General features: G+C 44.3%; 1 protein-coding gene and 1 long non-coding RNA gene across 3 annotated transcripts in view; one reads left to right on the top strand and one right to left on the bottom strand.

Moving 5' to 3' along the window:
* Positions 1-12,682, top strand: part of LOC137384716 (uncharacterized) — a 32,443-nt gene that overhangs the window by 10,674 nt on the left and 9,087 nt on the right. The window contains exon 2 of the long non-coding RNA XR_010977643.1: positions 8,630-8,700. This is a non-coding gene — a long non-coding RNA (uncharacterized lncRNA). The remainder of the gene's footprint in view (positions 1-8,629; positions 8,701-12,682) is intronic.
* LOC137384715 (mucin-2-like) overlaps positions 8,750-12,682 on the bottom strand; it is a 94,182-nt gene continuing 90,249 nt past the window's right edge. For both annotated transcript variants that reach the window (XM_068059029.1, XM_068059030.1), the window contains exon 42: positions 8,750-9,320. In XM_068059029.1, the coding sequence (XP_067915130.1) occupies positions 9,155-9,320 (166 nt within the window). In that variant the 3' untranslated portion in view covers positions 8,750-9,154. The remainder of the gene's footprint in view (positions 9,321-12,682) is intronic.

Here is a 12,682-nt window from a genome sequence, read left to right as displayed (position 1 = left end):
TGCCCAAGCTGTACAATCAACTTTACAATGCCTGAATGAAGAAAGATGAGGAAAATCATTGAGTAGAATGCAGGAATATTCAGATGTATGTTGAGATGAACCTTTTTTTTTGAGGCAGTGCTTGCTTTCATTCATGCTAACCAAGAAAAATAGTAAACAATCTGTGTAACTATTTACTAGTTTGCTATGTTGCCAAAAATCAAATTCATAAATGAGCGAACATTGCAGGTGAAATTTGACAATGCTATTGCATATTGCAAGAAAACTGGGTGATGTGCAAACTCAGTGGATGCTGTCAGACTAGTTAAACATGAAATGAAAGTAATATGGGGTTCAGTTCCAGAAGAGTAATCATCAATGAAGCAAATAGTATTAGGTTTTGCATCAGTACTAATTTCAGGTAGATGTTAAGGACTGACCTGACTCCAGAATGAAATGGAGTGTCCTTTACTTGGGGACCGTGCTGCAATTCAGGCAGCATTTACATTATAATTGTAGCATTGGTACCACGTTTGTTGCCACTATAGTTGTAGTATAAATACATCTTTTGATATAAATAGTATGGGAAAACTGAGTCTGGAAACCTACATCAACGTGCGTCATGAAATTGAGACAATGAGGCACAGGTTGAATTTGGGGAAAGGCAAATTAATCACCAATGCTGTAACTTTTCAAGTAAAGTGTGATTGACAGAATGAACTGCATAGAGTAATGAAGGCAAAGACCTTTGAGGCAATTGGGCACTGGTGACGGTATTGAGAGTTTTTGTAGTTGCATGGGCTGAATGACTTTCCTCACCCATTGTGAACCTTTCCCCGACTTACAGCTTACAGATGAAATCTGGGACAGGTGGGATAGCTCTAAATCTTGTTGCTAGAGAAAGCCAGCACTCTAAGAATGAAAATACTTTTCTTCCTTTCCTCACTCTTCTAGTTGTTGCTCAACACCAAAGTTCTGGGACTTGGATAAGCATATCTGTAGACTCTGGACTGGATCTTGTTCTCCTCCCGATGGCAAGCTGCTGCCGTTCCAAGTTTCTGCCACCCATCCCCACCCCCCACAGCACGCCACCATGGAACCCAATGCCAGGATTGCCGGTCCCGATCTTCCCGGTGGCGGGGAAGCTTCGTGGTGGCCCGTCCGCTGGTCTGCAACGGGACCTGAGTTGGCATATTTAAATTACATCTTTGTATGAATTCAAATGTAATCTGCAGCAATCTTACCTTCAGTTCCTGATCTTCAGCGTGATGTGTAGCACTCGTGTGCCTTCATTTTCCCATCCATGGAAAGCTGGTGCCACCAAGGTAGGGAAGGGGGTCAACTTTGCACTATGTACTGTATTGGGGCGGTGAGGGAATTGGTCAACTTTAAAATGGTAAGATTCTTTTGAATTGTCCACTGTGGCATTGTTGCTGGTTACTGCTAAGGTTTTCATAGAATCATAGAATCGTAGAAAGTTTAAGGCACAGAAAGAAGCCACTTGGTCCATTGTTTCTGTGCCAGCCGAAAAATGATCCACCAGCATTTGGTCTGTAGCCCTGTAGATTACAGCATTTGAGGTGTATATCCAGACTCCTTTTGAATGAGGTGAGGGTTTCTGCCTCAACTACTCTTTCAGGCAGTGAGTACTAGACCCACCATCCTCTGGGTGAAACAGTTTTTCCTCATCTCCCCTCTAATTTTTCTACTAATCACTTTAAATCTATGCCCCCTAGTCATTGACCTCTCTGCTAAGGTGAATAGGCCCTTCACCTCCACTCTATCCAGGCCCCTCAAAATTTTGTATATTTCAATCCTATCTCCCCTCAGCCTTCTCTGTTCCAAGGAGAACAACCCCAGCCTATCCAATCTTTCCTTATAGCTGCATTTTTCCAGTCCTGGCAACATCCTCATAAATCTCCTCTGTACCCTCTCTAGTGCAATTACATCCTTTTTGTAATGAGGTGACCAGAACTGCACACAGTATTCAAGTTGTCGCCTAACCAATGAGTTATACAGTTCCAGCATAACCTCCCTGCTCTTGTATTCTATATCTCGGCTGATAAAGGAAAAGATTCCATATGCCTTCTTAACCACCTTATCGACCTGTTCTGCTACCTTCAGGGTCTGTGGACATTCACTCCAAGGTCCCTCTCTTCCTCTACACATCTCAGTATTTTCCCATTAATCGTGTATTCCTTTGCCTTGTCTGACCTCCCCAAATGCATCATCTCACACTTCTCCAAGTTGAATTCCATTTTCCACTTTTCTGCCCAGCCTGACCAGACCATCAATATCTTCCTGCAGCCTATAGCTATCTTCCTCGCTATCGACTACACGGCCAACCTTTGTGTCTTCCGCAAACATCTTGTTCATGCCCCCTACATTTACATCCAAATCGTTAATATATACCACAAAAAGCAGGGGACCCAGTACTGAGCCCTGCGGAACGCCACTGGAAACAGCTCTCCAGTCACAAAAACACCTGTCAACAATTACCTTTGTTTCTTGTCACTGAGCCAATTTTGTATCCACCTTGCTGCATTTCCCTGGATCTTATGGGATTTTATTTTTTTAACCAGTCTGTCATGTGGGACCTTGTTAAAAGCCTTGCTAAAATTCTTGTAGACCACATCAACTACACTACCCTCATCTATCTTCCTTCTTACTTCTTCAAAAAATTCGATCAAGTTGGTCAAACAAGATCTTCCCTTAACAAATCCATGCTGACTCTCCTTAATTAACCTGTGCCTTTCTAAGTGACAGTTTATCCTGTCTCTCGGAATAGATTCCATAATTTGCCCACTGCTGACTCGCCTGTAATTATTTGGTCTATCCTTCACTCCCTTTTTAAATAGAGGTACAATGTTAGCAGTTCTCCAATCCTCTAGCACCACACCTGTATCCAGTAAGGACTGTAAAATGATGGTCTGACCTTACGCTATTTCCCCTCTTCTTTTAACAGCCTAGGGTACATTTCATCTGGCCCGAGTGATTTATCAACTTTCAAGGATGCTAATTCCATTAATACTTCCTCTCTCCCTTTGTTTATCACATCCAATACTTCACACTCCTCCTCCTTAGCTACAATATCTGCATCGTCCCCCTCTTTTGTGAAGACAGACACAAAGTATTCATTAAGAGCCATACCAATATCTTTTGCTCCTACACATAGGTTACCTTTTTGGTCTTTTATGTGCCCTACTCTCTCCTTAGTTATCCTCTTACTCTTAATGTATTGATAAAACAACTTGGGGTTCACCTTTATTTTGCTTGCCAATATTCTTTCATGCCCTCCATCTGCTTTCCTAATTTCCTTTTTAATTTCACCCCTCCACTTTCTATACTCCTCTCAGCTTTCTGTAGTATTGAGTTCTCGGTGTTGGACATAAACTTTCCTTTTCTGCCTTATCTTACCCTGTAGGTTCCTTGACATCCATGGGGCTCTAGATTTGGCCACCTCACCCTTTCTCTTTGTGGGAACATGTTTACCCTGAACCCCTTGAATCTCCCCTTTGAATGCCTCCCGCTGTTCTGACACTGATTTACCTTCAAGTAGCTGTTTCCAGTCCACTTTCGCCAAATCACTCCTCAGTATAATAAAATTTGCCTTGCCCCAATTAAGAATGCTAACTCCTGTTCTATCTCTGTCCTTTTCCATAATTATGTTAAAACTGACTGAATTGTGATCACTACCACTAAAATGCTGTCCCACTGCCACTCCTTCCACCTGCCCATCTTCATTTCCTAAAACTAAGTCTAAAACTGTGCCCTCTCTTGTTGGAATTGCTACATACTGGGCAAAAAAGTTCTCCTGAATGCATCTCAAGAATTCTGCTCCCTCAATTCCTTTCACACTAAAACTATCCCAGTTAATATTGGGGTAATTAAAATCTCCTACTATTACTGCCCTATTGTTCTTGCGCTTCTCAGAGATTTGTCTACATATCTGCTCTTCTATCTCCCTCTGACTGTTTGTTTGGGGGTCTGTAGTACACTCCCAGCAGTGCGATTGCCCATTTTTTGTTCCTCAGCTCAATCCATATGGCCTCATTTGATGAACCTTCCAACATATCATCCCTCCTCACAGCTGTAATAGTTTCTCTGACCAAAATTGCCACTCCCCCTTCTTTCTTATCCCCTTCCCTATTGCGTCTGAAAACCTTGTAACTGGAATGTTGAGCTGCCATTCCTGTCCCTCCTTCAGCCATATTTCTGTAATAGCTATGATATCATACTGCCACATGTCTATCTTTGCCCTCAGCTCATCTGCTTTATTTGCTATACTCCTTGCATTGAAATAGATACCCTTGAGCACTGCCAAATTCTTTTTAAAAAAATATTCTAACCCTCATTTCCCTTGTCTTCCAGATTCATCCATTAACTTTCTGCCTTCCATTTTAATTTCTGATTTTGTCCCAACTGAGTCTACCTCTGGTCCCATCCCCCTGCCAAACTAGTTTAAACCCTCCCCAACAGCAATAGCAAAACGGCTCGCAAGGAACTCAGTCCTGGCTCTGTTCAGGTGCAACCTGTCCGGCCCGTACAGGTCCCATCTCCCCCAGAGCCGTTCTCAATGTCCCAGGAATCTAAAGTCCTCCCTCTTGCACTGTTTTTCCAGCCACGCATTCATCTGTCTTATCCTTCTATTTCTATACTCACTTGCGTGTGGCACTGGGAGTAATCCGGAGATTACTACTTTTGAGGTCCTGCTTGCTAATTTCTTACCTACCTCCCTAATTTCTGACTGCAGGACCACATCCCTCTTTCTACCTGTGTCGTTGGTTCCAATGTGGACCACGATTGCTGGCTGTTCATCCTCCCCCTTTAGGATGCTCTGCAGCCCCTCAGTGACATCCTTGACCCTGGCACCAGAGAGGCAACACACCATCCTGAATTCACGTCTGCGGCCACAGAAACACCTGTCTATTCCCCTGACTATCGAATCACCTATGACTATGGCTCTTCCAGTCTTCCCTATACCCCACTGTGCAGCTGAGCCACCCGTGGTGCCATGGATGGCTCTGGCTGCATTCCCCAGGTGAAGCATCACATCTCTTTTATTGCATAACTATTGCAGAAATAAATTGCTGTAACTTTATTCAATCAAATGATCAGTGGCTGACTGCATACTGAATATTACAAGAATGATTCTTGTGAAGTGAATTAGCGACTAGGCCTGCATTAGAGGGCTTTCGTTAAATAACTGGAAACTTTGATGCTGTATGGTGGAAAAATGGGTTTGGCTTGTTATTCTTCAATGGTTCTGTAATGCTTATTGGGAAAGCAGCGATTGAAAATTTTTTTCTTTTTTTGATCCTGTTTTATATACAATCAATCATAAAGGGCGTTTTGGGAAAATTCCTGACAGCTGAAACAGTCTGACCTGGGCCAGGCCGATTTCAGTAGCACGACAATGTAGGGCTGGCAGCCTTTTAAAAATGGTGCCAGCACTGCTCTTTCATCAATGCCACCTCGCCACATGATTGTTGGGGGGGGGTGGGGGGTGGGGTGGGCGGCTGCCGTCCATATGCTAAGTGGCCGCTGGACGCAAGTTCACGGTGGCATGGGGCCTGTGTATGGTGGCCACCATTTTCTGCACTTGCTGCTGCTCCCGGCAGCAGGAGAACAAGATCCAGCCCTCTGTGTGGGGGACAAGTGAACGTGTTGGTAGTGGCTGCAACTTCCATCTGGCAGGCAGGTTAAGTATTCCTAACTTCAAAGTTAACCACAGTGCAGCATAGATCTAGGCAATTGTTGAATGGAACCTTTTGGTTACACATGGGAGCTTGCATTGCCCTGTAAAGCTGCTTATACATCCTCCCCTTCACAGACTCCCAGAAAGTAGTTGCAGGAATTAGGACACACCCTCACACTGATGGCTTGGAGTGCATCCTGCATTTCACTGAAGGTGTCCCTGGGTCTGTCAGCTTTTTCCCCTCTATGCTACAGAAATAGCCTCCCTGAGATATTTGCTGTGAGCAGTTTGAAGACACGGGGCCAGGCATCATTAAAGTCTGCAAGCTGCTCTATAAAGATTGGTTCATCATCTCCCAGCACTTTAACAAATTGCACTGCATGATTTCTTCTGCTACATCCAGATCTGGTACTCTTTAGCAGAGCCTGCTGTACCTGAGCCATCACTGATGAGAAGAATGCAGGCTGGTAATTAAGTGGTATGTAAACTGTGGGCAAATAGGGTATTCTACAATGTATGTTGTCGTGCCCTACCTCCTGCTCTTTCGGAGAGAGGTTATGGAGGCCCTAGAGCTATGATGAATCTTGCCATCTTCCCAGATATAACCCATGCTTTCTTGATCTGCTATAAACTGGGTAAGGCCGCCGCACATTTCTGACTTTCTCAGTTCCTCCTGACAGAGCATCTGTTGGATAATTGCCAATATTAGTATGATCTGGAGATTTTTTTTTTGTAGTGTCCACTTTTCCAACACTCTACAGCCAAATTATATTTCTGGGCTCTGGCGTTCCACTGCCAGCTTAAGCACATACAGACCTTGCTTTCATTCATACTCCATGCAGACCAAGCCCACTCCACCCTATCTGCTTAGGTAAAGCCTCCTGTCAACGCTCAATGCATAGTACTGTCTAAGCACATAGAACTGTATATGGTATCTGTAAATACCACCAAATATGGCATTTGCCAAAAAAGTGTATGAAATTCATTAATTCATTTAGTGTCTAAATTTTTTATCTGCACTGTCTTTAGACATCAGGTACAATTGTGTGCTGCATATAATGAGGCAGCATTTATAAAATACTGTGACCACAGTTTTGTATTTTCATTATGATCTTGTTAAAGGGAACAGGTGAGCGTGTAAAAATTGAAAAACACGAGTATCTTTAAAAAGTCACATTTTGATTCTCTGTGTGTAAAGAGCACAGGTCATTTGTACCACTTGCTGTTCTCTTTAGCTTGCTTTAATTCCCATAGAGATAATGGAAATGTATCAAATGAACCTGATGCTAAAGGATTGTAGCAATTGGAGAGTTCACAGTATGGTTGCAAAGGCAAGATTTAAGGACAGGGCCTAAAAGAATAGTTCTTTGCTAAGTGGTTTCAGTTGTGGCTCAGTGGTAGCACCCTTAGTGAGTCAGAGGTTGTGGGGTCAAGTCCTGCTCCAGAAATTTGCGTACAAAATCTAGGCTGACACTTTAGTGTGGCACTCACTGAATGGGGTGAGTGCAGTCTTTCAACGAGTTCTTAAACTGAAGCCTGTCTGCCCTCAAAAATGGATGTAAAGGATCATGGCAATTGTTTAAGAATTGCAGGGGAGTTCTCCCTCTGTCCTGGCCAATATTTATCCCTCAAACAACATCACTTCAAAAAAAAAAACAAACAGATTATCTGGTCATTATATCATTGCTGTTCGTGGGACCTTGATGTGTGCAAATTGGCTGCCATGTTTCCTACACTACAAAAATGACTACAATTCAAAAGTACTTCAAAATCTGTAAAACACTTTGCTCATGTTCTGAGGTCGTGAAAGGTGCTATATAAATGTAAGTCTTTCTTTACATCACACGCTGTTAGGCTGTTAACTAAATCTGATTCATTACTCATGACTAAATCTAATATGACATGCTCCCTCTTGATTCATGGAATTGCAGGCAAGGTGTTGGAATAATGTATATATTTGTCTGTCAAATGTCTGACCCATAAAAAGCCACCACTGTGCTTAAGGAGTTCTAAGCAAGTTTGAGACTTGAGGGATACCTTGAGCAATAAATGTTATCTAGCTGTAAAATTCTAAGTGTCAATTTCTACAAACATTTCCTTCCTCTGATGGAGTAAAAAGTTTAATATTTGTTGCCATCTTTCTTCAGTAAACCGCTTCATTTCTCCCCTGCCAAGTTTCTGATAGATTATAAATGTTAGGTGTGCTTAGAGGTAGTACAATCCCACGGAACCCAATTTTCTCATTGGAGATTATGGCTGGAATTTAACGGGAAGGTGGTGGCCCTGCCCACTAGCTGGAAAGCTGGGGGTGAGTCTACCTTCACTGGGCCTGAAAGTCACACTATTTTGAGTGGCTCAGGCACCTAATTGGCTTCAGTCGGGGCTTCAGCTCCTCTGAGGCAGGATGTCCTGCCTCCAAGCGCTGTCAGCCAATCAGAGGGCCGGTAACTCTTCAGTGCCAGTGGTGGCCACTGCTGGGACTGCACCCAGCCAGGACCAGCAACAATGGAGGAGGGCCCGGCAAAGGTAAGTGGGGGTCGGGCCTCACCAAGGCAATCAGCTCGGCCACGGGGATCGGGGTGGGGGTTGGAGTTGGAGGGTTGTTTTAATGAAGGTGGCCTATGCTGCTAGGAGCCTCCTCAGGTGCCGAAGTGCTCCTCCGTTCTGGTATAATACCAGTGGCGATGGGTAGAGGCCCTTAAGTGGCAATTAATTGGCTAGTTAAGGGTCTCAAATGGCTGAAGGACCTGTCACCTTCCCGCCGCTGGGAAAATAGAGTTGTGTCAGAAAAGGGTTTATCACAAATCGGAAGGTTGTGTGCAGCCAAGAACCGAGTCCATCCATCCTGCTATGATGGTGGACGCTTGGCTGATATTTTTAATATTGTCATGTTTTCTGTGCAGGGAAACTGCAATCTTTTTATATTTCCTTCATTTGTTTTCTTGGTAACAGAGGAGGGATTATGAGCATCTTGTACTAGAGAGTTGAGCTTCAGTGAACTGATGGCCTATATGATTTTAAAAGTAAGTCACATTTCAAAATAATTAACTTCACAGGAAATTTAATTGCTTGCAATTATTGATTTTAATTTCTCAGAAGCTGACGAGTTTATAACATATGAAAAATGTTGCAAAGATCCCACTATTCCTCTACAAAAAGCAATTACAAGTAACTTATTTCTACTGGAGGCTTTGTTTCCAGACAAATGTTACACAAAGACAATCATTATAAAGATAACTGGAAATTTCATTTACTTTTAGATTTCAAGATCAATAGATGCTTAATTGAGCAGGTACATTGTTCTAACCAATTTTCCTTCTATGCTGCGCGACCGTCCAGCAACCCAGAAGCTCCTGCGCAGGCTGAGCCCAAAGTGGCCCCGTTAAGTTACAGCATGCGTGCAGTCACGCAAAAAAATTTAAAGGGCCTGCATTAAATGAATAGGCTGTGCACAACAAAAAGGAATTAGAGCGAGTGTTAGTTATAACACGTATTAGCAATGCAGTCGCATGATGAAATGTAAGTGTAGGTGTACGGTATGCTGTCTCCATTTCCACAATCAAGGTTCACTGTGCTATTTTCAGTCTTTGTAGCTTTGCAGCAGCTACACTCATTTATCATGGTATATGTAACAATGTCAAATCTGGAAAATAAGTTAAAAAAAAATCAGTCGAAATGTTTCAAATCCACAGGGACCACATATAGTTGTGTTAATTATCTTGGGAGATGTCAGTGAGGAGGGTACTTTGAATAGCTTAAGAAATATCTGGACAATGCACATTGAGGACATGATCAGAAAAACTAAACCTTGCAAACAACCAAACTGTGAGCTGGATTTTGTGGTAGTAGTGACAGCGAGACTGTCAACATTCACTGTCTGCACTCTGAAATTGACAGAAACTTCTGGAGTCCGCACATGTGCAGTTAAACCTGGCAACCTGGACGTTGGTGTCAGTGATTCAGTGCTTCTCCTGAGGGTGCGCTACTGAGCTTCGCCCCAGAATGCAATCAATTAGTAATCATTGAACTGACGAGAACTTGCACTCAGGCTCGATTTTACCAGTCCTTTGGGGTTAGGCTGGGAGGAGACAGGGCCCGTGAAAAGGCAGGGGTGGCATGTCCATTGTCTTCCCACCACCCTGACGTCTTGCTAGTGGAGTGGAAGGTGGCAGATGGCCCTCCTTAAGTGGTCAATTAAGGGCCTCTTCTCTCCTTTGCTGGCATTTTACCAGCGACGATGGGTGGGGGGGGGGGGGGGGCCTCCACCATGTGGTGAGACTGCCACGACCTCCTGGCAGCCTCTGGTGGAGTGGGGCCTCCTTTTCAGGCATTCTGTGCTGCCTGCCCTCACCAAAAACTCCTCCCCACCACCCCCCCCTCCCCACTCACCCCCCAATCCCTCCAGGGCCTGCCTGACTGGCTCCAGTGTGCCAGACCCCACTTGCCGCCTTGTGAGGGCATATGCCCATCAATGTGTGTTCTTCCCCCAGCAGGGGCCACCGCTCCCGGTTGAGCTGCCCTTTGACTGGCTGGCAGCTCTTGGTGAGTGGTGTCCTTAATAGGGATGCCCACCCTGGCAGTAGCCAATTAATTGGCTGCCGCTGACGAGATGCGACCCCGGGCCCCACTGACTGTCAAAGTGGGGTCACTGCCCCCCCCCCCCCCCCCCACTCTTCTGGACCCAGCGGCAGGACCCCTGACACCAGCACTAAATTCAGCCCTTACTCCCTTAGTCCCACTGTAAAAACCCTTGACAAACATACCTCAGTTACACAGTGTAACTGGGTTTTCAATAGAGTACTACGTTTGTAATTACACTGTTGAACAGCTTCACTGGCTCTGAAAGAGTTATTTTATACTTGTTGAATGTCAATTTTCTCCATTATGATGAGAAATTCCACATTTTTAAAATTATAAAGTTTGTTTGTGAAATTTTAGCTTCTATTTTAATCCCATATGTCTGTCTCAATCATTTATTTCACTATCTGTAAAGCTTAAACCAATAAATCCCTTCACTTTTAAAATTTTTTTCACTTTCTGGTTTGCTGTCTGTGAGAAGGCTTCAGTGTGATTGGCTGTTTACCCTGCTTGATAACATTACTGTTGCTGAACACCTGGAGATCCCTTCAGCTTGTTGCCAGATTCAATCTGACATTGGGAAAGGAGCAGTTTGCACCGCAGATCTTTGTGGGTGGCTTTCTTTGAAGTCAGTGGCGAGCGCAGTCACATCGCCATTGATGCTAAAATCCAGTCCTATGGCTGGAATTTTATGCCCCCCCCACCCCCCTGCGGGAGCGGGCTGGATGTGGGGGGGGGGGGCAGAAAATGCGTAAAATTGTGTGGGAGGTGGAAGTGTCATTCCTGTCACCTTCCCGCCCCCACTGCAATTTCACAAGCAGCGGGAGAGGTGACAAACGCTCCCCACCGCAGGCCAATTGAAGCCCTTAAGTGGCCAATAAAATGCCACTTGAGGGCCTTCTCCCACCGCCGCGGGTATGTTACCAGCGGCAGATGGGCACTTTGTCAGCTGTGGAGGCTGCCCAGTAATACCAGGCGGCCTCCTTGCTGACCCGAGGGAGGTGCCTCCTGATCGGGCACTCTGTGCCCCATGGAGCGCCCACTGAGCAGCTCCTGCCACCCCAACTAGTTCACCTCCCACTGCCCTCTTGATTGACCCCCACCCCAGTCAACTGATTCTCCCTGGTGAGGCCCAAAACCCGACTTACCATTTTCGGTGCCAGTGTCCATGATCCTCCTGAGAGAATTATTTTTTTTTAAAAAAGTCAATGTGTATCAAGGGCAGGTAGTACATGTATATGAATTACTAACTAGCTAAAAGGAAAGAAGCAGACTATAGTCTTACAGAAAGTTAAATCATACTGAATGGGATGCTCCAAATCTCTACGTAGGAGCCTTTCTTGTGCATGGTACACAGGCTGCCTCAAGATAAAGCAAGTTACAGACAATATCAAGCTAAGGGAGAACCACCGACTGGAAAAGTCACTGAAAATCTTAGAAAGAAAGCTTAACTTCCCTTGGACTGATCACTAAAAATTAAGTTTAAATATTGATAAATGGAAGTAACTGTATTTGAAAGTAAAATTAGGAGGTATATGTCCTTCATTCCTCTGGAACTAATCCCCTAAATCTTCTCTTCATTGCTTTCATTTGGGAAGATCAAGTTGACATCCTTGACCTGTCTGCAATGTACCCTCCACTGCTGACTCCTATCCCTTAACCAAGGCTGTCCCCCACCGCTCCGCTTCACATTCTATTATGCCCTCCATTCAGACTGCTATGTTGACGGAGTGGCATTTGTGGCAAAATCAATTGGCCTTCCTTTCTATTCCTCTGGCTCCTTCTCCTTGAAATTCCTCCTCATAGCTGTCCTGTAGACTCTCAGACATCTTCCTTGCCAAGTCTTCTCCCAACTCCAACTTCTACACTGAGTGATTACTTATCCTTAGTTTAAATTTTCATCTTAATTCACCCTCCTTTCTTTGCTCTGCTCACCTCCCTCAATCTCACCCATCACATTGACTCATCCACCTACTCATAGGAGCCCCTCTTTAACCTTATCACATATTTCCTTGAGTCCACCGTTGTTAGCAGCTTGTTGAGCCACTACATTCCTGATCTTTGAAGCTCTTTAGTTATTCCCTCTGCCTTGTTACCTGCCTGCCAGCAATTTAAAAACCTTCACAAAATCATTCTCTTTAACTATGTTGTTGATAGCCTCACCCATGACTATGTTTTCCATTGTCTTTCCAATGTTAAATGTTTCAAGATGTTTTTGCTGCATATGAAGAGTGCCACAGAAATGAAAATTGCTCATAGATGGGATAGAATTTGCCAAGGGCATTGTCGAGACTTGTCATTCACAATATCTAAGCAACAAAACACAAGCTGTCCCAAAATGCTTTAGCATTTCGAGTAACAGCACTGAGCCATGGGATAGAGGTTAGGAAAGGTGACTGAATACTAGGTTTTTGTGAGGATGGAGAA

This window comes from Heterodontus francisci, chromosome 27 (genome assembly GCF_036365525.1).
Source record: "Heterodontus francisci isolate sHetFra1 chromosome 27, sHetFra1.hap1, whole genome shotgun sequence".
NCBI classification, from domain to species: domain Eukaryota; kingdom Metazoa; phylum Chordata; class Chondrichthyes; order Heterodontiformes; family Heterodontidae; genus Heterodontus; species Heterodontus francisci.
Note: the sequence above shows the minus strand (reverse complement) of the source record. Positions and strands in the feature narration are given on the sequence as shown.